The 23,951-nt window shown below is 37.3% G+C and overlaps 2 protein-coding genes across 3 annotated transcripts; one reads left to right on the top strand and one right to left on the bottom strand.

The window, feature by feature from the left end:
• Positions 1-260: 260 nt before the first annotated feature.
• On the top strand, positions 261-4,295 carry LOC126625933 (urea-proton symporter DUR3). The gene is made up of 9 exons (XM_050295059.1): positions 261-723; positions 1,313-1,420; positions 1,540-1,635; positions 1,749-1,831; positions 1,950-2,170; positions 2,278-2,540; positions 2,650-2,888; positions 2,971-3,620; positions 3,713-4,295. The coding sequence occupies exons 1-9, from the start codon at positions 535-537 to the stop codon at positions 4,018-4,020; spliced, it is 2,157 nt and encodes a 718-aa protein (XP_050151016.1). The 5' UTR covers positions 261-534; the 3' UTR covers positions 4,021-4,295.
• Positions 4,296-5,270: 975 nt separating this feature from the next.
• Positions 5,271-15,687, bottom strand: LOC126625932 (formin-like protein 14). 2 transcript variants are annotated; one of them, XM_050295058.1, is made up of 19 exons: positions 15,531-15,687; positions 15,086-15,223; positions 14,279-14,979; positions 13,925-14,146; positions 12,588-13,575; positions 11,894-12,533; positions 11,455-11,581; positions 10,654-10,725; positions 9,520-9,618; positions 9,133-9,174; positions 8,977-9,057; positions 8,848-8,898; positions 8,686-8,767; positions 8,472-8,566; positions 8,050-8,121; positions 7,827-7,943; positions 7,215-7,283; positions 7,046-7,112; positions 5,271-5,881 (listed from the first exon to the last, which is right to left on the bottom strand). In XM_050295058.1, the coding sequence occupies exons 2-19, from the start codon at positions 15,156-15,158 to the stop codon at positions 5,727-5,729; spliced, it is 3,753 nt and encodes a 1,250-aa protein (XP_050151015.1). In that variant the 5' UTR covers positions 15,159-15,223; positions 15,531-15,687; the 3' UTR covers positions 5,271-5,726. The 2 variants fall into 2 exon arrangements, with proteins under 2 accessions (XP_050151015.1, XP_050151014.1); XM_050295057.1 differs by having other exon boundaries at positions 11,894-13,575.
• Positions 15,688-23,951: the final 8,264 nt, after the last annotated feature.

Here is a 23,951-nt window from a genome sequence, read left to right as displayed (position 1 = left end):
TTACTGAGTTAGGAGATCCAAAGTCAACGGAATAAGCAATCATTGGTGGAACGATGATTCTTTCAATATTCAATGAAACTTAAAAATAATAATAATTTGATTCTTTCTATAGCGTTTCATGCTTGTTAACATGTCTAGCTATCCTATCAACATTAGCAAATTACATGAATCTCCTCATACTCCAAGACAAATTACATCTACTCAATAATATCCATACAAAGACTTGGAACAGTTGTGAATTGTGATTGGGATAAACTATAACGCCATTGGACAGACAGCTTCCTTGTTTGACTCACACTTCACACGCACTTGCATTGCTTAGAACTCAGGACAAGAAGAAAGCAATATCTCAGCCCTCTCTACATATCCGTTGTTTGTTAGTTTCTAGTCTGTGGGTTTTGTCTTTGATGACGAACAAAGGATAAACCGGTAGCCAACCAAACAAGTGATTAAGTAGTAGCTGGAGTCTGGAGTGGGAGGAGGACTAATTTCCTGCATCCCTGGTACGCCACCACCGGCCTTCTGACCATCTTCATGGCTAGCTCTTGGTCTCAGTGTCCGCCTTTCGAGTTTTCGAGCAAGTACTATCACGTGGCCGGAGACGGAGGTGGCTGTGTGAGGCAAAGCAGCTTCTTTGGAGGCAAACCAGTGCTTAATCAGGGCGTAGGGTATTCTGTTATTCTTGGCTTTGGAGCCTTCTTTGCTGTCTTCACATCTTTCTTGGTTTGTGTTCCTTAACTTTTTATTCCCATCTTTTTTGGATGAGTAAAAATTTGTCATTGGTTACCCTTTTAATCCATTTACTCTAATAAATTGTCGCATCTCAATATGTTTACTACAATATTTCTCCACCTTTTAGATGGGCTAACTGCTATACTGCACAGTTCTTAGATTAATCTAGTAATCCCGTTTTGAAGCACCCCAAATATGAGCTTAATTAGAGCACGAATATTTGCATTTCTGGTGTTAATTAGTGCAAGAACTTTTACCTTTCTTGTTTACTTATAAATTTGGCAAATTGGCAATGACTGCAATCTGAAGAGATGTACAAAGGCGATTGAAAGAATTTGAAAATCGATGAAAGTACCCGTTATCTATATTTGTTATCGCAGTTCCAGATTGCAAGTAAATGCTTGATATATTTCCAGATGCGTTGCTCCAATGCCGACACTAGTTTGTTGTGGTTCTGTTCAAGGGGAAGAATGAGAAAGCATTATATATTTGTATTTTGTAAGGAACTAGATAACTAGACGGTTAATTGCTTAATTGTTTTTATCAACAATTGCTGATTGTATGTTTATCTTTCGGTCAGGTATGGTTGGAGAAGCGATATGTTGGTTCCAAGCACACATCTGAATGGTTCAACACTGCAGGAAGAAGTGTTAAAACAGGACTCATTGCCAGTGTGATTGTCTCCCAGGTACAGTACAGTCCCTAACTAGAATCGGATGCAACCGTTCACAAATTCTTAGGGGAAAATTCTGTGTTTAGAGGCAACTTTGATGAACTCGTTGCTCTCCTTTGCGAAAACTTGTACAGTGGACTTGGGCTGCTACAATCTTGCAAAGTTCAAATGTTGCTTGGGAGTATGGAGTAAGTGGACCTTTCTGGTATGCTAGCGGCGCTACTATTCAGGCATGTCGAATCTGTTTCCTTTCTGTCAATTGCTTGCTACAGTACTTACAGTCTAATTATATCACGGAAAACCAAGGCATGCCAGATTAATAATTTAACGTTTCTAAACATAGGTACTCTTGTTTGGTATAATAGCCATAGAGATCAAGAGAAAGGCTCCTCATGCTCACACTGTATGCGAAATCGTGAAAGCTCGGTAAGTGTATAGTTCAATAAACTAAATTATATGATTCATTGAGTTCCATCCTTTACTATGATTGGTTTCCTAAAGCTCATAGTTTACTAATATATTGAATAATGTTCCTCTTCTTCAGCTGGGGCACAGCGGCACACATTGTCTTCCTCAGTTTCTGCTTTTTGACAAATATTATTGTAACTGCAATGCTGCTGCTCGGAGGTTCTGCTGTCGTAAATGCACTTACAGGAGTAAACATTTATGCTGCTAGCTTCCTTATCCCTCTTGGAGTAATCGTCTACACATTAGCTGGAGGACTAAAAGCGACGTTCTTGGCAAGCTACATCCATTCTGTTATTGGTAGTCACTTGAATTTCTTTCACATTTTCCCTTGATGTTATTTATTATGTTTTCGTCCTTTCATGTCAGCCTACGATACATTTTGTTCTTCGTGTATTTGGTTTCAGTTCACGTGGTACTAGTCATATTTGTATACCTTGTGTATACGGCAAGCAGTGAGCTTGGTAGCCCTAGCATCGTGTACAACCGCCTTGTAGAGGTAGCGAGTAAATCAAGGATTTGTAAGGAGCCAATTTCTCATCACGGCCAGTCTTGTGGTCCTGCGAGTGGGAATTACAAAGGGTCGTACCTAACAATGTTGAGTTCTGGAGGACTAGTCTTTGGGATTATCAACATCGTCGGAAACTTTGGCACTGTTTTTGTTGATAATGTAAGATGATCAAAAGATTAGAATTGCAACTTATTAGCGGACATCTTTTATATGTTTCAATTCAGAACTTTATTTGTCACATTTGACAAATTAACATTGAAAACTTCAGGGATACTGGGTAAGCGCCATAGCTGCACGGCCTTCGTCAACTCACAAGGGCTACTTGTTAGGTGGGCTTGTCTGGTTTGCAGTCCCATTTTCTTTGGCGACATCATTGGGACTGGGAGCACTGGCCCTTGATTTACCACTAACCGAAAGTGAAGCAAGTCGGGGACTTGTTCCTCCTGCCACCGCTATAGCTTTGATGGGAAAAGGAGGATCTGTTCTTCTTCTTACCATGCTTTTCATGTAAGTTCTTGCCTATATGTTTTGGTGCAAAACAACATATAACGTGCTTTTCGATCATTCAACTTTGTTATTTATTGAGCAGGGCAGTGACTTCTGCTGGTTCATCAGAGCTTATAGCAGTATCCTCATTATGCACGTATGATATCTACCGCACGTACGTAGATCCAAATGCAGACGGAAAGAAAATCCTCAAGGTATCAAGGGGTGTGATCCTTGCTTTCGGTTGTTTTATGGGGCTGCTAGCAGTGATACTGAATAAAGCTGGAGTTTCATTAGGTTGGATGTATCTGGCAATGGGAGTGCTCATCGGTTCAGCAGTTATTCCCATCGCGTTCATGCTTCTATGGAGAAAGGCAAACGCAATCGGTGCAATCCTAGGAGCAACTGTTGGCTGCGTTCTTGGGATCATCACATGGCTATCGGTCACGAAAATTGAGTATGGCCGCATAAATCTGGACACAACAGGTCGAAATGCACCAATGCTTGCAGGAAACCTCGTCTCTATACTTAGTGGTGGAGCCATACATGCTATCTGCAGCTTCTTGTCACCACAAAACTACGACTGGGGTACCACTAAGAAGATCACCGTGGTTGAGAAGGCAACGAGTGATCTTCCGGCAGAAGAGTACAAGGAAGAAAAATTACAGAGAGCAAAGGCATGGATAGTGAAATGGGGTGTTGGCTTTACTGTTGTGATCGTTTTACTGTGGCCCCTTCTCTCTCTTCCAGCAGGTAAATCCAGCAACTTAGCGAACTTAAACGTCGGTAGGAAGATGAACCTTTCTTGTTGCTTATCTCATGTTTGGGTTGTGAATGCAATGCAGGTGATTTCGGTATAGGGTACTTCACATTCTGGGCGGTCATTGCAATAGCATGGGGCACAATCGGTTCAGTTGCAATCATCGCTTTACCGGTAATAGAAAGCTGGGAAACAATCCAGAGCGTAATTCTGGGAATGTTTACAAATGACAGGCTCATGGAGAAGGTTGAAGAAATGAATCTGAAGCTGCACACAATCATGTTGGCCATACCGGAATCGGAGAAGATTTACTTGCTTGAGAAGGAGAAGGCTAAAAAGAAAGAAGCATTGGAGCAAGGAAGCCACTCTCTTTCTGCTGTGGAACAACCATGAGAAACTGAGAATTGGGTTGCACACCCCTCTTAATCGTGGCCCTTAATTTTCTTTGATTTGTTTCAATCGAATGGCTCAGAAAAGAGAGGGTTGTGCAGGAGGTGAAAAAGGGTGTACAAATATCGTTTCCTGACATGTAATCACACGCCACTTAATGTCTCTGTGTTCTCAACATATTTGCATTTGATAGGATGATTGAAGTGTAACTTATTATACGTAGAATCTTTTTACACGTAAAAAGAACGAGAAGAATGGCAGCCCAATTCAACCGGGAAGTGGTCGAGGATAACAGCTACTCACTCTTTCTTTAACAGAGTGTAGGACTAGGCCTGGCATTTTGGACCTAACCCGTTAATATTTGTATTTGGGTGGATGCTTAACAGGTCGGGTCGCTAACGGGTGAACCCGTTAACAACCCGTTAAATAACGGGTCACTTTGGGTCAACCCGTTAGACCCGTTAGGACCCGTTAACATCCGTTAGCAACCGTTAGTTGAGGATATTTTAGTAATTTTAGTAAGGTCTTAATAACAAAAAATAAACTTTATGCAAAAATAATAATAATAATAATTGTTAACGGGTGAAACGGGTGACCCGTTAGCTTAACGGGTTGGGTTCGGGTGACCCGTTAACTTAACGGGTCGGGTTGAACCCGACCCAAACCCAATAAACCCGACCCGTTTACAGGTCTATGTAGGACACAGCTAAAAGCCACTTACCAGGAATTACAGTCACGATCAACACCACATGATTGATCTACCGTTGTTCCAGCTCAGCGATAAGTTTCGATTTTGGTTGAAGAGTTCAAACCAAATTATTATATCAGATCCGTTGTGTGGCTTATTATGATCCCTAACCTCTTTAGTGTAACTATATATCGTTGAAAAAATGCATCTTTGATCCAAAATTCCAATTCTTCCTATCTGATAGAGAGTTTAATGGAGAAAATGTTGATACTGGGGTCTTTGAATTACATGCTGCTTAAGTTCGATTCGCGTCGATGACGAGTTCAAAACTACAAACCAAACTCTACTATAGTTGGGTCATTGTATAGTCCAACTCCAAGTGCCCTATAACCTCTTAGTGTTAATATATCGTATGGTCTTCAACAATTCCTGAGTAGAGTTCAAACCAAAACATGTTGCCCAAGTGATCAAATCTAAGATATGAAATAGCTCAGTAGCTTTTGCTCATGTGACTCAAGATGTTTGATGGATAATTCATCAAATATCATCCAAAGCCAAAAAGAAATATTCACAAAACGTAACCCTTTCCGATGAGATGGTACAAAACCTTTCGACATTAGTGACGAAAAGATTACAGTGCTAGCATCTAGCATATCTAGTTATAATATTTACAGCTCGAATACAATTGAGCAAGTTGTATTTAACCATACGCATAATTTATCCCTCTGAAGAGGATGTACCTGAACAAGAAAATGTCAAGTTGCCGTCGAGTTTCCAGTTTCTTCAAAAACAGAGCTTAAGGGTAGACAGATCTTGACCTGTACGGCAGGCTTCTGAGAAAGTAAAACCTGCCTCGAAACGAATTTTGGGCATAAGGTTTTGAGTTCGAAGCAGGGGTAATTTGCGTTAACTTGGTCGAATTAGGGCGTGAAGTAGAAAATGATTCTTAAATCGACCACCAGTTTCTGGCAACAAATGACCCACCAAAACATCAACTGTATGATGTAGATTTCATGGTGCTCTATTTAACATCATCTTTCCTTGCAGATGAATTGGTTACTGTCCGGTCTTTAATGGCTTCCCTTTCAAGCTTCTTTTTTTCGGCCTCAGCAAGTCTTTCATTTTCCTCTCGTGACTTTTTGAACATCTTGACAAAAACGAACAAGACCTGTGTCACTGCAAGGCCAAGAAACATTATATACGATACATCAAAATGTTATTTGATTCTACATGAAAATTAAATAGTTAAAACATAAATCAACAATAAAAATAAAAAAAGAATTATAACCCGCATATCTGTAATTTGCTTCACCTTGAATATTTAAGTTTGTACTAGGAAAAGAAAAACTAAAGAGGTGGAACAAAAATTTACAGAAATTGAAATACTTATAAGGTCTTCCACATGGTTTATGTGAGTTTGATTCGCATATATAGAAATCAAACTCATGAGACCCATATGTTACACTCAACAATTGAACTCCCCCCATTAGAATTTACCGGCCCAGCATGTAAGTTTGATTCCAATTTATGGGCATCACTCAAAATTTTTGGCCCACTATGAAGGTTAGGCTTTGATATCTGAGAGGACAAAAACATATGAACTACAGATAATCGAAGATAAAGATTCAAGAGAACAGTTTCTAGATGTTAAGAGAATAAGTGACAGAATCATAGCAGTAAAATTGGGAGCAAGAAAATAATTGAAAAGCTAGCTGAAACCAAGAAACATAAAAATAAGATGTGAAGTAACTAAATTAGTCTGTGAAGACTCCAATCATACAAATGGGAAACTTTTTCAACTTTGGTCTCACTCTTTCATTACCGTCTCATAGGCTACCTCACACATAATTGGCATTTATATTCCATCTAGAGAAATAAAACACATGGAAGCAAACAAATAAAGTTTCTTGTTGTACCAAACTCATTTTCTAGCCTTCTATAATTATCTAATTATTTTGTAAACTACTGCAGAAAGACTAGGTTCATACAAATGGAAGATAAGTCTTTAACAGGTTGGACATGTCAAGTTACGATAGAAAAAAAAAAGAAGAAGAAAAAAGAAGAGTGGGGTTTTCAAGAACTTGATCCCTAGTCACTCTAGTCTCAACGGGCTTTCAGCTTTTCCAAATAATAGGTTAAGAAAAGTGAGACGAATTCCCATAAGTTGAGGTGGGCCAATAATGACCTCTTTGTCCACAATTCAAGATTCAAGAATGCACATAAGTTTTTTTTTCTAATTCTTTCATTCAAAAATCGTTGTCCATAAGATTTGAACACATGGCCTCCTCTAACAAAATGGAGACTCTGTGGTGTATTCATGAGGTAAATAAAGTAGCAGACCTTGTTCAAAAGGACACCGAGCTGGATCCTCCCCGAAGTATTGAGACAAAGAATCTGCATTTCTTCCCTGCAAGAAGAAGAATTAAGCCATTAGACCTGTAAGCTACACAGTACAAACTACAAAGATATCTACCAACAAGATAAAAACTGTGATATGGACTGCACTCACCACTTCAGAGTACAAGGAGATTAACGACCTTACATCAGCTTCAGCAGTATCAAGAAAATTCTTCAGCACCTGCAGAGGAGGAAGTTTTTTTTTTTTTATGTAAATGCAGAACCACATCTTAATCATCACCCATGTTTCTTTATCTGAAAAATATACTAATTAAAAAATATATATCTTCAAAGAAGCAGTCATGAATGAAAAAGCATGGGCATAAAGAAATTCATTATGTTTGCTAATAGTACTTTGTAGAACATGCATTTTCAAGCACCAGAAAGAGGTCTTAAAGGAAAATCAATAAGATCCCTCCTACGCATAAGGATAATGCTCGGGCCCAAACTAGTTAGGACCTCTACATCACTACTGTGTGCTCAGATTATAACATCTACCAACAGAACATCTTTTGTAGATTGTGAAACATTTTGTCTCACGACATTCTTTTTTCACTTCAAAGTTTCAAACAAAAAAATATGATATAACTGAAACATTTAAGAAGTGTGACTAGTTTTCAAGAGGAAATTGCAAACAGCAATTAATTAATTAATGTTATCCTTATAAGTGGAAAGTAGTATATATCGTTTAGTTAAGGAACCAAATATCATCGGTATTTCTCACTTTTTGGAAACCAACAGAGATTGCTCCATCGTTTTCTGAAGCAGCAAGTTCTTGCTCAACCTTTTCCAGACCTTTACTCACAGCTTGCATTTCTTCAGCCAAAGCTTTCAATTGAATCTGGTTATTTGACGTTATGATCAAATTGAATGAGCTCTGAATTAGTTACGAACACAAGTTACAGTACCATCAGAAAGAACCAATTCTAGCAACATAATCAGCTTACCTTAGAAGCAGCTTCTAAATGAATCAGATCTTTATCAAAATCCAGCAACTCTGGCATTTTCTCAGCAAGGAGCTAATGGAGAAAAAAGTTGATTAAGACTACATAAATATCCTAAAACTAACACCAACTACAGAATGTGAAAGATAAAGCAAGACATTTGTGCAGATATAATATTCACATCAACAACTTTGACAATGTTGTAGATGGAACAAACTTAACAAACAATAAATAACACCGACACAAGTTGATGTTTAAGGAAAGACCACAAAAGAATTCAGGTGATATTTTAGTATCTATCTATATAACACCCTTTTATTTATATGTGAGGATCTCATAAAAGAAGTAACAGTCAGTCCTAGCATTATTGTCTTTCTTTTTCTTTTTAGTTTTTAAGAGTAAGGTTTAAATTTCAAATATTATACCTTACACAAATAATGCATTAAAGTCATTTTATTGTTTCTTGCACGGGTATCAGACAATTTAAGAAGGCTGTCCAATTTGAATCCTACAGCAGATCCTGCAAAATAAAAAATAAATTGTAGGCTAAAAAACATAATGGTAATAATATTAATACCAAGAAATAAAACGGCAAAATAAATCATAAGAATAAATAAAACACGCATTAGACAGTGGTACCTCGAGCAGTGCCTTGATTCAAGGCATTTCCCAAAGTAAGGATTGTCTGCATTATCTGTCGCAATTTCACAGATTCCTTCACCTGTACATACAAGTGGCTTTAGATGAGCGTAAAAATATGCTCATATACACTAATTTAATAACCATTAATTATCATGATACCTCATTAGCAGCACCATTGATTGTATTCAGATTAGATCTTAAATCATTCACCTGATTAAATTCAAGCACCAAAATGCTGTTAAGCTTGTACCACGAAAAATCAAATAAAGAAAACAAGCTAGAACTTACCTGACTAGAGAAGGTAATTTTGAAAGCAAATACTCGTAACTTGGATTCTACTCGTGGAACCTTCATTAGCTCTACGAAAAACTGAAGATAAACACACTGTTAGTAGGAAATCCGAGAGAGCACACATACATCTAAGATGACGGCATCAGAAAGAACCTGTTCACACTTCCCTAGCATTTCCTTGTCGCCTGCATAGTTCTGGGAGTCAAAAAAAGCAAAATCAGCACTCTTAAAGAATTAACCCTCTAAACTAGACAACCTCCGGAAAAACAAAAAGTATATAATTTGGGCGTAACTCTTGATTCTTCTTAGAAACAAAATTAATCAATTAATCTTGTATGCATTACTAATTAGAACATCAAGAAGAAGAAAAAATTATCTGCCATGAGACTGCAATCCTTTTTTTTTTCTTTTTTCTTTTTTAATTTCTATTATTATTTTTTCTGAGAAAAGAAAATTCTATTTAACAGCTAAAATAGTGATACGAAACTTAGTGAACTAATAATGAAGAGTGACTTATAGTGGAAAGGAAGAGTGACTTACCTTCAAAGTTTCCATTTCTTCTTTGGTAGGACAAAATTTAATGAGATTCTCAACCTGATCAATGTCAAGAACAGAAGAATCCAGAGCTAGAACTGCATTCTGGAAGCACACGTATCTAGTTTCAGCACCATACTCCAATAAACAAATAGCATCTATGTACTAACCACTGCCAAAATTGCCAAAGTTTACTTTTTTTCATTTTATCTTTTTTTAGAAGATAATAACGAAAGAAAACAGAGGGCGAGCTTTGGCGCAACGGAAAGGTTGCTCCTTTGTAAGGTCATCGGTTCAAGCCGTGGAAACAGCCTCTTTGCAAAGCAAGGGTAAGGCTGTGTCGATAGATGTTCCCCCCCCAAAAAAAAAAAAAAAACCCACAAAACCGTCGCAAAGTGGGGAGCTTTGTTGCTTGGGGTTGCCCTTTTTTTAGTAATGAAAGAAAACAAGTACAGCTACATAATATTTGAGGAAGGATATCCAGCCTATTTAGCATAACAGAATGCCCTATTACTGTCATACAAGGTCATACAGTTTCTGGCAGATCTACTCAACGTTGTTATGGTGATAATAAAGGACGAAGTGGGGCTGGTCATGCTGGTGACTGTAGTCCCAGGAGGTGTTTGTGAAGTCTGACTCTGCAAATACTCTGGTTAAAGATGGTAAAGCACGGACTATGCACGTTGATATTCCATCCAAGCATGATATTTCTAGCCTCGCTTTTACGATGCACTTGCTAATCGGATATGCAAAACTAGTTTAAACAACAATACATGTGCCTTCTGGTTATGTAAGACGCATGACAATTGATTGTCTTACAATCTACAATATAGCAATTGTAGCTTGATTCTACAGTTACAGGTCCAGAATTCTATCGTCAATCCAATTATAAAATGTCATATTACATCAGAACAACAGAATGGTTTCCACACCTGAATGAGACAAAATGTCACCAGACATGAGGACATCAATGCTAAAGCATTGATGTGCTCAAGAGTAAACAAAAAGACTAGACCTAGAGAGTTTATTTGTCTATCCACATTCCCCCAAGGCATGATAAAGGAGGCCCACAAAACCAGAGGGAAACAGATTTTTCTGGTGATATATATGAAATGTACATGAGTAGGAGGAAGAACTTACAATCATATCTGGCAAGGGGATCTTTACTTTTGAAAGCATAATTTCACAGTTATACGCACGTCGCAAGTCAATCTGATAAATAGAGAGAAACATAGCAATAAATTTAGTTTCATATATCTCCATGGAGCATAAAGCATAAGTTTACTCAAAATCTGCACAAAGTTGGTCTCATACATCTCTATTGAAAGCATTGGTCTGCTCAAGAGTAAACAAAAGAGAGAGACAAAGCAACAAACTTAGTCTCATACATCTTTATGTCTAGATAAACCATAAAGCATAAGGACCCTATGGAGCATTATATTCATCTTTTCTCAAAGTCTACACAAGTTTCAGCTTTGCAAACTTATAAGTGTTGAATCAGGAATCATAATTTGAAGAACTCTTATCTTTTACTAGGTTTTTCAAATCAACAAACGAAAACAAGTAACACTTGATCTTAGCTTAGGTTATCAACTCCCATTGCTTAGGCAAGTTTTAGTATGCAAATAAATGCCTACAGCACCCCATCCTCCCACTACTTCGGTGCTTACATATGATTGAAAAATTGGCATACAGAAAATGTGCGTTCAAATGAAAAACTAGAAGATCCCGTTTCCCTATCCTCCTATAACTTGGTGCTGTTACCAAGTACACATATATCACTGAAACAAATTATAATCACGAATCAATTTATCAATTTACCACATACATACATGTCACTGAAACAAATTATAATTATGAATGCCAATGACAAAGCATTGAGCACGGTAACATTCTAAAGGAGACCATAACCTACTACATGGACAAAGAAAGAGAGCTAACCAGTTGCACTTTCTCAGGTTTGGTAATGTTAGGACCACGTCGACCAGCAGTCTTACTGCCATGCACATCTGAAGCAGCGGCTGCTGAGAACAGACTTTCAAGTTCTGATATATCTATTTCAGGAGCCCTGAGAAGAACTTCCATAATGTTACATCAGAAGACAAAACGGAGAAAACAAATTGGGCAAAAATAGAGAAAGAAAGCCACGAGGAGAAAGAACATACACAGAAGCAAAAACCAACACAAGTCAAATTAGCACCACATGTGAAATAAAACGAAAAATACTGTGACACTTTACAATGACTCCACTTAATTCATCACAATAAATATCATGTTCCTGCAAAACCATTCATTTAACTAAAGTGACTTTTCTTAGTGCTAGTGATCTTTTTCATTCAGTGAAAGTTAATTGTCTAGAACAAGTTCTATAAGAATGCACCTTGGCTGATTGCCTTGTTTCTGAAAATCCTCCCATAAACTCTCTTTCATTGCTCGATTAACTTTCACCCAGTGTAAGGGCTTTAAGGAAGTTTTCTTTGGGGCAATAGAAGTAGCACGGCCTTTTCCAACAATCCCCAGCCCAGAAGACGCTTTGCCCCTTCCAACTGATGGTGGCGGTGGTGGTGGTGCACTAGAGCCCTTTGGTCCAGGTGGTGGAGGCACAGATGTTGTTGCACCGCGACTTGGTGGCATTGGTGCTGGTGGTGGAGGAGGTGGGGTTGGCCTTGTAGGTCCTGAAGGAGGTGGAGGTGGGGGTGGTGGCCTAGTATAATTACCAACACTACCACTCATAGGAGGAGGAGGTGGAGGTGGGGGTGCTCCAACCCCAGAACTAGAAATGGGCGGTGGAGGAGGAGGAGGTGGGGGCGGTGCCCTACTATTAGTACCAAGGCTACCACTCATAGGAGGAGGTGGTGAAGCTGGCGGTGCTCCAAAAACAGAACTAGAAGTGGATGGTGGAGGAGGAGGTGGCGGGGGTGGTGCCCTATTATTAGTACTAAGGCTACCACTCATAGGAGAAGGAGGTGGAGCTGGAGGTGCTCTAAAAACAGAACTAGAAGTGGACAGTGGAGGAGGAGGTGGCCGAGGTGCCAATATCGGTTGTAGATTGTTACTTACAGGAGGAGGGGGAGGCGGCGGTGGCGGTGGCGGTGGTGGCGGTAGCTTGTTAGTTGTACTTCCCAAAAACGGAGGAGGTGGAGGTGGTGGTGGTGGTGGTGGTGACGGCAAAGGCTGCTGACTAGACTTAAAGGGAGGAGTCGGTGGGGTCGGCGGTGGCACTGTAGAAGAAGTTGGTGGAGGTGGGGGAGGAGGTGGCAGTGGGCTTTTGCTAGAGACAGAATGAGATGGAACAAGGGGTGGTGGTGGTGGCGGCGGTGGCGGCGGTGGTGGACTTCTTGTAGTAGCCAAATGTAAGCGGTTCACAGAATCTTTACTGGATATGCTAAGGGGTGGAAGTGGTGGGGATGGTGAAGACCCTCTACTAACACCAATAAAAGGAAGTGGTGGCGGTGGTGGCGGTGGTGGCGGCGGCGGTGGAGGTGATGGTAGAGTGTGAAGAGCAGGACGTAATGGTTCTGTTGATAGGGATTTTGGTGCCAATGATTCAGGGAATGAACAAGGTGGAGGTCCTTTACTTGTATCTAATGATTGCTGATGAAGAGAATCCAGGACGGGTCCAAATGACTCTTGATCAGGAGGCTCTGAAGTAAAGTTCGCATCAGGTGGGCCATCATTCTCATATGATAAGGGGACAGAATCAAAACTGTCCAGCATCAATGCTTTTGTTGAATCTGCTGAAGCCTTGGAAACAGTGTCAAATGCTTCATCAGCACTGTCAGCAGTGCTAGATGCATTATTTTCTTCTTCAGAGTCAGCAGGTGATGAATATAAACTCATTTTGTTTTGAAACCTTGACAATTCTTTTGCATCACTTAGGACAGAGAGCTGTTTAAGAAACCACAAGGCCGCATCATCATTGCTATCAATCCACTCAACTCCATTGAAAAGTTCTTGAACCCTAGAAAAAGTATCATGGGGCAATCCACCTTTCTCCTCACCATTCAAAGTTGTAGTCGGAGCTCTCGGAGGAGAAATGCTCTCAAACTCCCCAAACAATACCTGAATAGATGAGTTCATTTATGGTCAGATGGAAGGATAACTGATATGAGTATAAATACATAAAAATAAGGAGTAATGTTTTCTTGCCATTCTAATTATCTAGACCATTGATTAGGATGATTGTTGCTATAATGTGTCGTCCAGATTCACAGTCTGGCAACAAAGCATTTGTCTAGCAAATATGAGTACAAGTCTAGCACCCTCAAGTCAGACCAAAGCATCAGCCACTACTTGTAACTTAGAGAGAAAACTAAAATGAAGTGCACTTAGTTTCTTGACAAACCTAACGTCTCAGGCACGTTTAATCTTATTTCTAATAAGCTAAAACAAAGGACTCAATAATGGTCACCTCAGCTCGGAAGCCCTTTGGATAGCGCTCCTTTGCATCCCATAGAATGTCCAAGTTATCAGAATTCAGCATCAGTATGTTGGAACGAATAAATGCAGTGTTGAACATAATACGGAACATCATAACTTCCCTCTCTGGATCCAAATCCAAGTGGACACACTCCAATACAACATCTCCTTGCACTAAACACTGAATGTCAATTTTGATGACATCACAGTCTGCCTGCAAAGAAGGAACACTCATAACAGAAGTAGTTGATATAACTTATAAGGAGTATTGACTAATGCGAAAATGTAGAGTAATAAAAATCAAGTGGGATTATGCTGAGAACAGTAGTTACAGTACAAATCTTACTTGACGGTAGTTCCGAAGTGTCTTCTTCCTAGGCATGGAGAATATCATCTGGGTTGAAAGCCCGCCCTTACTAAGGAGATTCCGACCAAAAATTCTGATAACTGGAGTGCAGCCTTTTTGGGTATCAAAGTTTGGAATGGCTCTAAGTATAACACAGTCTAAAGAAAGTGCCCGCTCAGGTGGTGGCCACTCTGGAGCTATATTTCTCCTTGCCACGTACTGAAGGTACCGCAGCTGAGATGGGAGAGGATTTAAAGGCGACAAAAGCTGCAATAAACCTTTAGGAGCTTCTCGATGTACAATTTCAAGCGTCTTGCGTTCCCCACTATGCAGTTTTCTGAAAATGAGAAAGCTAGCTAAAAGGAAAGCCAAGAGTGGCCAACCTCCCCTCTCACAATGGAGAAGAATAACATTTTGTTGCTTGTCATTCAAGAGCCAACTCTCACAAACACGAAGAAAATGTTGAATAAGAGATAATGGAAGGAGTGGACAACCCTCGTACTGTCGCGGATAATCCATAACTGTAACATCATATTCGCATAATATCTCAGCAAATTGGCTACGTTTCTCACCCTCCCGAAAGTTGAATGCAAGGAAGGACGAGTCGGGGAATTCTTCATGTAACTCAGTAATGATTTCATGTAGATATATTTGGTACATTTCATCAGGCAAGACTTCAGTGGAAAAACAGGAATCAAATACTGCACATATTTTCATGAAAAGAAAAATACCGAATTCAGCCAAGTCACACACAATGCCATAGAAATAATAGCAACACAAGATTAAAGAACGAAAAAAGAATGTTACCGTATACTCTCTCTACGAATTCGAGCAACCCATCTGGGGGTCTTTTGTAAAAGAATCTACTCAGAAGTGACATTTTCCTCTTATTTTCTTTAATTTTCCCAACAGAAATGCATGTGTGAGTTTGCCAATTAGCTAAACCTGAAAAACCAAAATTATACAGAAAAAAGGCACTAATCACTGATACATTAAAACAAAACACAACAAATATATCAAATCACCGATTGGTAACAGGAAAATTGATTGAATTGAGTTAAAAATTTGGAAACTTTCCGCATTAACTCAAGAAATTCCAGCAGTCAAGCTAATATAACCCTAATTACAGAAACCCTTGCCCGAAAATTCATCATTTTCTTTCATTTTCTCAGCAACCAAACAGGGAGTGAACTTTACGCGGTATCGGTGCAAACCCAGATAAAAAGCAAGACGTCGGAACCAACGAGCTAACCTGAGATAACAAAAGCGCGAACCGGAGAGCGGCGATTCCGGCGGTGGAAGTCGAACCAGTTCCCCCCACTTACCGGCTGCTATGAATAATGAGAGTTCAGGATTTCAATTTTGAATTCCTTTTTCTCGCCAAAGTTTCAAACTTTAAAAAGCAGGTGGTTTTTTTGCATACTTCATATTTTCCCCCAACGGGGACCCAAAAAAATCAAAAATTAAATTTTATTTATGATATTTTCCTTATGTAATTTTTGCATCAAGACACGTAGGGTGTTTGTTTGGACTAAGGTCTAAAATATTGATGATATTGGAAATATCAGTAGTTCAAAAACAAGAAAATTTCAATGAAAATATCGGGATATTATCGATATCGATAAAAATTGAATAAAAACCACAGAAATTGTAAGAAAAACTTGGAAATTTGTATTGAAACTTTGCAGGATGTTTATTTAGTTAATTATCTATTAGTTTATCACAAAAAATTGAAAGGAAATGCATTGCATGATGGATTTAACTGATTTAAGTTGATTATATAGCGAGCTGGCAAACATTGTGAGTGTAGAAAATATGTAGTAATTAATGAAAAAAGTTTAAACACACTATAATCATTTATATATAATGAATTAGTACAATATTTTACACTTTATACATTGTATGGTAAGATACATGAGTGACTTAGTACCACATAAAGCTCCTATCAAGGTCTAAAATATCGATGATATCAGAAATATGAATAGTCCAAAAACATAGAAATTTCAATAGAAATATCGAAATAATATCGATATTTTAGACCATGGTTTGGACTCACCGTTTTTTACTAGATTAGACTGGACTAAGTTTTAGTCCAGTCTTGTGCTTGTTCCCTACCCAGACTAAGTTTAGTGGGATTAGCAAGGACTCTCCTCGACTGAGTCCTTCGCTAACAGGTATCCCAATTCGTATAGGACAGTTAAGCCGCCCTCTAATCCCGTCATCTCCCTTCTCTTTCGCACCTTCGTACATCAACCGTAGCAACTGCAGCTTGCTCCGCCGTCCCCTTCACACCTTCGCCTTTTCCCTTCTCCTTACTTGTCGCATCACCTCGTAGCTGTCCAACATATAAACAATCAACGACGGACCTGTATCGCTAGCAATGGTCTTCGTTCGGTGCTTTTTGATGCGTCGTGAAATCATAGCCCCAACAGCATAAGGAAAAGAAGACAAACAAGTCTACGTTGGATTTAGGTGGCCTAGCTTTCTAATTTCTAATTTCATTTGGATTTTCTAGTCTTTCATGTCGATCTCTGTTGAATTGTAGTTGGGTAGAGATGCTTAACGAACTCAAAGGTGTTTGAACTCTAAATACCTTTTTTCTACATAATATTGATTTCTTAATTTTCATTTGCTAGGTTAGTGGATTGGATTGTCATCTTAGTTTGTGTAATTTAGATTTGCTTCATTTGAAATTTACAACTCTGATTGGGGTTGGATTTTAGGAATATCTTCCGTTTCCGTTTTTTCGTGTTGAATTTCGGTGAATTTCCTTCAGATTTGGGAAATTTCCATCTTGTCATTCATTTCTTTGATATTTGAAGGTTTTTTTTCCTGATATGATGCTGATATGAATCTTTGAAGCATAAAAGTTTGTGTGAATTCATTGATTTTGATGTTGAAATAGATCTTTCAAGGATTTTTTCTGATAACATACTTATGTTGGTTTTTTGGTAAGAGCTAATTCGTAATTCTGATCTGGTCGATAAATACTTATGCTGGCATTCAATTAACATAATCATATTATTTGTTATGTGTTTGTGTACAATATGAAGAATATATTTAGGTTTCGATATGACCGATACATACATAGGTATAGTCATTTTCTCCAACCAAACTGTATAGTGTCTATTATATAAATAATGGGTATTTTGCAATTTAGGATTTGATTGTGGGTTAGTTAATACACCATATTGGTGTATAGAATTCCTTTTTTGTGATTGTTCAAGTCCATTTTTACTGATTTTCATTATCTTACTTCTTAGTTCGACACTGCACTAAACGCTTCACTAAGTCAGTGGCCGACATCCAATCCCCAACTTTTGCTCATTGACATCCAATCCCCACTTCTTATGTTGCGCCGTCACGAGGGTGTCGCGATGCTTGCTCTTTTGTGGCCCAAGTCGGGGGGGGGGGATTTGGCAACTATAGCTCACAGCCTAGGCGACGCCACTATCGGTGGACATCACGGCCAAAATCGGCGTGTTGGTGGAGAACATGCTCACATTACAAGCCGAGAAGCGAATTTCGAGTCCCTGGTTGAAAAATTGCATTGAATTTGAAGAACTCAAATGAGCGGCAAGTCTTCAAGCTCTATGGAAATTTCAGTGCTTTCTCCCTCTTTTCTAGAAAGTAGATGTTTGGCTTCATGTTGCCCTGAGAAATTTGCAGGTTGGGTTGGATATTAAAATTGGGAAAAACGAAAAGGGGTTGAGTTTTTGGGGCATATTTGACAGTTTGAGGGGGGAGGGGGAGAGAGAGAGAAGTGGAGTTTGAAAAAGGGGTAATTTGGAAAATGAGGAAAGATTGAAAATCAATGGAAAGATGAGTTTGAAAGTTCGAAAAATCAAGTTCTTCTAATTCATATGAGTGGTAATTCAATAGAAAGATGAGTTCCCAATTGAAAAATTCCAAGGGTTTTCAGTTGGGCTTTTGGGTTCCATTGATTTATTGGAAAGTTTTGTTTTTGGGTTGAGAGAAAGTAAAATTTGAGGGTTCAAATCACATTTTTTAGAGAATGTAAAATTTGGTTGCTAGGTGTAGTTGGATTCTGTAGAAAATTTTGATGTTGGGTTCAGTTTCTTTGCATTAGAAAATTCTGGAGAAAGTATTGTTAACAAATTTTTTTTTTGTCCTTTTTGTCCTTAATTCTGCTTCTTAGTCCGACTCTGCACCAAACTCTTCACTAAGTCAATCCAGCTTAGTCTAGTCTAAGCCAATCCAACTTAGTCTATAAAGCTAATCCAGTTAGAGATAGTCCGGTGCAACAAACGCACCCCAAGATGCAAATTGGATTAGAAATTTTGATTCCTACCACTTTAAGAAAAAAGTTTGTTTCCAACTTTTAAAAACCCAATTTAAATCCGAAAATTTTGAAATTCCAAAGAATGTTGAAATGAAATTGAAATCTATATTAAATCTAAATTCTACAAAATACTGGAATTTTTATAAGCAATTAAGATGTAATTATTTGGTCATAGCCGTCTCGACAATCTCGTTTACTAAGGTAATGATCATAATTGTATTTTTTTTGTCGCAATTTTTCAGGATTTAATCTTCTTTTTTTCGGTATCAGTTTGTCTATCTTGTTATTTTGTTATTTTTTCTAGTTTTAATTCGTGGTTTTTTTTATTGGAGTTTCAACCTTGAATTATCGAGAATGACTAAGTTCAACCAAATATTGTTTCGATCGGATCAAAGATGACGTAGATGTCGATGCAAATTTCCGCCGTCTTTAGTCTTGACAAAAATGCACCTGCAAAACAATTAAGGACCTAAGCCTCGCCCACGAGGTGGGGAGGGGGTTAGGGCAATGGATCTCCAATGCTATGCCTAAGTTAGTTTCTCTGAGAGAGTAAAGTGTTTAGGGTTTTTTTAGGGTAGCAAAAACTTATGAAATTTGGTAGAATATGGCGTATATACAAGGGAGAGGGTCGGTCATAGTGTTAGGGTTTTACCCTACACATGGCGACATCCTATTAGCCAATGTTTATGGAGAAATATTCTCAAGATATTAAATAGAAATAATATATTGAGATAATAGAGTAATTATCCCTAATTGATTTAAATTGAGATTACTTACTTGATTGAAGTCAATCTTCAATTGGGAATATATAAAAAATAGGATTTGGGTAATTAATCATTATCTTTAATGCTTTGACTTTTCCTTGCTAATGGCAGGTGAGTTGTGGGTAGTCGTATTCAACTGCTGAGACCTTCAGGAGTGTGAGTTGCACGTGAGAATATATGAAGGGTCCGCCTAGTTACTGAGGGCAATCTTATTTTTCTTGAACAAAAGTCCACGTGTCGCCTCTAGAATTTTTGGAATTATTTTGGGCTCCACAGTAGACGTAGAATTAATAAATAGTACTGTAATTTTCAGGATATGGAATCCCTAAACTAAGGAAAACTAACGAAAAGTTTAAAAAAAACTTTAGTTTTAATGAAAAATGACAAATAAATGTGTAGTGAATAGTATTAGGAAAAGGTAAAAATACGGTTTTTCGTTAAAAGTGAACAATAGCAAAAGTGTTTCGTTAAAACTCTCAATAAACTAATCATGGATAAATTCAAATGAATCTTTCTTAAATCCAAGCGATCTTTTCATACATGTTTGCATGCTCGTATATGATGGTTTATTTATGTTTCTAGTGTGGATATCAATCTTAACCTTGTTATTGGTAATTTGGTAGACATATTAAACATTCTAGTTAATCTTTTTTAATTTTTCATTTTAAAAGAATTTGAAATAGAAAGTTTTAACGAAAAATCCGTGGTACTGTTCACTTTAACGAAAAACCATATTTTTACACTAAAAAATCAAATCTGGTACTATTCATTTTACCCTTTATTTTGTTATTATCGTTAAAACTCAAAGTTTTCAAGCCATTTTCATTAGTTTTTCTTTTGAAATATTGAGTTCCATGAAATTGCTTGAAAAATTTTAAAATTTTGAAATTTTCGAAATTGAAATGGATGTTAATAAACCAAAACTCTTTGGAATTAATTGTAAGTCATTTCTCATCCAGAAGATTGGAATGGGACCCCTTAATTTCCATCCCATCCGTTCAAACATCAGACTTCAGCTCCTTTAAACTGATCAAATCTAATTTATCATGTCATTATTTTTTTTTAGTCGTGTCATTTTCTTATTGGTTATCACAATGCAACTTTATAATTTTCAAGATCAAATCTTTTGTACCTAAAATGAGTGTGACCTCTTTATGGCTCCAATCAATGATTGAAATATATTAAGTTTCTGACAACAAAGTTAAAAAAAATTAAATTTGTAAAAAAGTGTTAATCACTGATTGGAACTGCAGAGATGTCGCACACATTTTAGATGTAGAAGATTTGATCTCTAATTTTTCTAACTACACAGCACTCTTATCTGATTTGACCCACATTTTATAACCTTTTTTGTTGTGTAAAATGACTTTCAGAACAAATTGTTAGATTTTTTTTGTGTTAGGACAAATTATTTGGAATCTAGGATAGCATTTCTATCTACACCCATCACAAGCTATCGTGTCACGCCTCAGATTTGGTCCAAACAAAATCCAAGTAAGTGACTTTTCACATCATTTTCAAGAATTAATTTTTGTGTTAGGGAAAAGAGATAGCTACAAAGTTTAATATTTGAATATCTTTTTTCTTTTGATATTACTCTTTAGTAATATTTAATGTAGAAATAAACTTTTTTTTATATATTTAGCGAAGTAATTTTTATACATATCAATGTATAAAGGGTTGAGGGTCAGAAAACTCTGAAGCCCCACTTCAAAGGTAACCTTGGGCGCCTAAATTTATACAGCCGGCCCTAATGTGGTGGAACACTCGGTGAGAGTCTGGCTGCAAAAACCAAAGGTACAATTAGCCTATGAAATAATGTTTCGTGCACAAACTTCTTGACATTAGGTTTATATCCCTAATTGTTGCTGTTTAGCTATATCGCATCCGAGTTCATGCACTGATGTATTTACTTACTTAAAAAATGAAATGCACTTGATTTATAAAAATCAATGGTATAAGTTGTAATTTAAACATTAACTATGATATTTTTGATAAACGCAACTGAAAAATCATAGTTGATAGAGAGATTTTCTAGTCTGTTGAGAAATGGCTTGATGAACTAAGCGTAACAAAAAATAAAAAGACGATTTCAAGATAACAAGGCTTATCACTTAGTATTAGGGGTGGGCACTTGGAACCGAAAACCGAAACTGAAACACGAATCGAATCAAACCGCACCGAATGGTTTGGTTTTACGGTTTTGAAACGGTTTCGATTTCGAAACCAAACCGCGGCAAAGAAACCGGTTTGGTTTCGGTTTTGGGTTTTCAAAGACGCACCGAAACCGCACCATATAATAAAATTAATAAATAAATGTTATATTTTAAACTTTTAATTAGTTCAACTAGGTTACTAGACTATCATTATCATCTAGTTTTGAATCTTTAATATGGGGCGAGATGAAACATGTTCTTTGACCTTTTTTTTGTCGGTTGGGGAACCCTTATAGACAAGCTGTTACATTTTATAAATATGTGTTTATTGGGTTGGGAATCATACAAGTTTCATCATGGAGAATACACTAACTCAATGATAGGATTAAATGCACACCATAAAGTAGCACACAAATGTCCTATTGATTTTCCTTATTAACAAAAAGATTTGTCAATTGTAGCATATGAAAATAAGGGTATTTCCCGCAGAAGATTGTTTTATCTAACTACTTAAAATGTCACAAAAACTGGTTGTTGTCCTTACTGACCAGCCACCGAAAAATAATTATTAGACCGACTTACACTTATCTAAATTCTACGAAATTTTATATGCAGATACTAGACACAAGGAGCTATACTCACACAAATGTTTGGGATTTTTGGAGTTGATTTGTTATTTAAATTAAATCAAACAAAAACAGGACAGAAACATATATTAAGTAGTTCACAAATTAAGAAAAACGAGTTAGGGGAATTGCTATCCACCACCAAATAATCATGCAAACATGTTATGTTTCATTCAAATTCCTTTTATTTCCGGATGAAGATGCTCAAGTTGGCTCAATGTTAGAACTCAACCTATTACTCTTTCTTACGTAGTATGTTAAGAGAATGACGTTTTCAACTTAACTTAGTCCCTAGCATGTAATCTAGAATGACGTGTTCATAGATTTAACAAGTAGAAATCATTAAGAACAAAAAGAGTTTGAGTCATCACAAGGCATCGTAAGTACTGGCGTTGTCTTACTTATCCTAGAAATTGGTTCACATGTTAATCGCAATTAACAAGTACTACTCTAGAATATATGTAGGTCCTCATTCGACAAGGGCATGCACACACATATTCATAGCATTAGAATCCTATATATGCTTACTACGTATGCATCCATAGAAAACAAATAAAGAATTCATCAATGAGACAAGTAGTGAACCAATTTTTATCCATTCATAAAAGTAATTCAACGAAATGTCATAACAAACTTGCAATCATATTCGGGGCTTCAAAATAGCCCCTAACTACTAAAAATTTAGTTACACACAATCCTTAAGTTAAAACAAAAGATAGACATGAGTTTGAGAAGATAGAACCGAAAGAAATCGACCGAGGCCTCCTCCCCTCTTCCTTCCTTCCCTAATGCTGCTTTTAAACTAATTCTTGCTGCATCATTTTCTTCTCCTTAACTCACCCACTAATAGCCATTTAGTGATGACAATAAGTGAGAGGAAATGTGGTAAAACAATTGTAACACTTTAGGTAGCCTTTGTGCCAATTACTCCCTCTTAATCCTCATTTTTAATTCCATTTTCGGCTGACTTGTTCTTGGCTGCATCAGTTTTGGCTGCTAGTTTTATTGGATTTATTGCCTTCAATGCAGTTACAAACTGTTCAGCGTCTTGGAAACCTTTAAGTGTTAAAACGGCCATAACTTCTTCTAGAAAAATGATATTAACAATCCGCGAAATGCTCCAGAAAATAGACATCCGTAGCTTTCCAAGAATATAAGGCTCATTCTCTAATTCATTCTGAGTTGTTCGCAACTTGCTTCCAAAGTCAGCTGATCTGCACAGGCAGTTTTGACGAATTTGTTACTTAATATCCAACTTGTGATATTTTTCTTTTCTTTGCTTGACAAATCCTAGAAAACACAAAAACAAAGTAAATAACTCAAAAATATAAGGAACTAACTAAGAAAAGACAAGTGAATTTGATGTAAAATATATATAAATATGAGCTTATCACTCAAACAAATATTTACTGGATATGTGATTCAAATAAGCAACTCACTTTGAGCCTAAATAAACAAATATTTACTGGATATGTTTATTTCTGTTGTAAGCACTGAGTAATGACAATGAGCATTGGTCATATTGAATTTGAGGGGGCTGGAATAACAAAATAACATAAACACTTTCTTTCTTCGTTTGTTTATTTCTGTTTTGTTGTTCTCTAGTAGATTATGGCATTGAATTATTTTGTTATGTTCTATTTTGGAGCACTGGTGGATTATGGTATTGAATTCAACATGCCAATCTGACAAAAAAAAACTCATTAATATTATGGCATTGAAATTCAAAGTTAGGATAGTACTTTAGTAAGTATTAATATTAATCAAAGTTAGGACATAAGACCGTCTTAATTAATATATGAGGAAAATAAGACCGTCTTATGC

This window comes from Malus sylvestris, chromosome 6, assembly GCF_916048215.2.
Source record: "Malus sylvestris chromosome 6, drMalSylv7.2, whole genome shotgun sequence".
Lineage (NCBI taxonomy): Eukaryota > Viridiplantae > Streptophyta > Magnoliopsida > Rosales > Rosaceae > Malus > Malus sylvestris.
The sequence above is the reverse complement of the archived record's forward strand: the minus strand, read 5'-3'. Positions and strand labels throughout refer to the sequence as shown.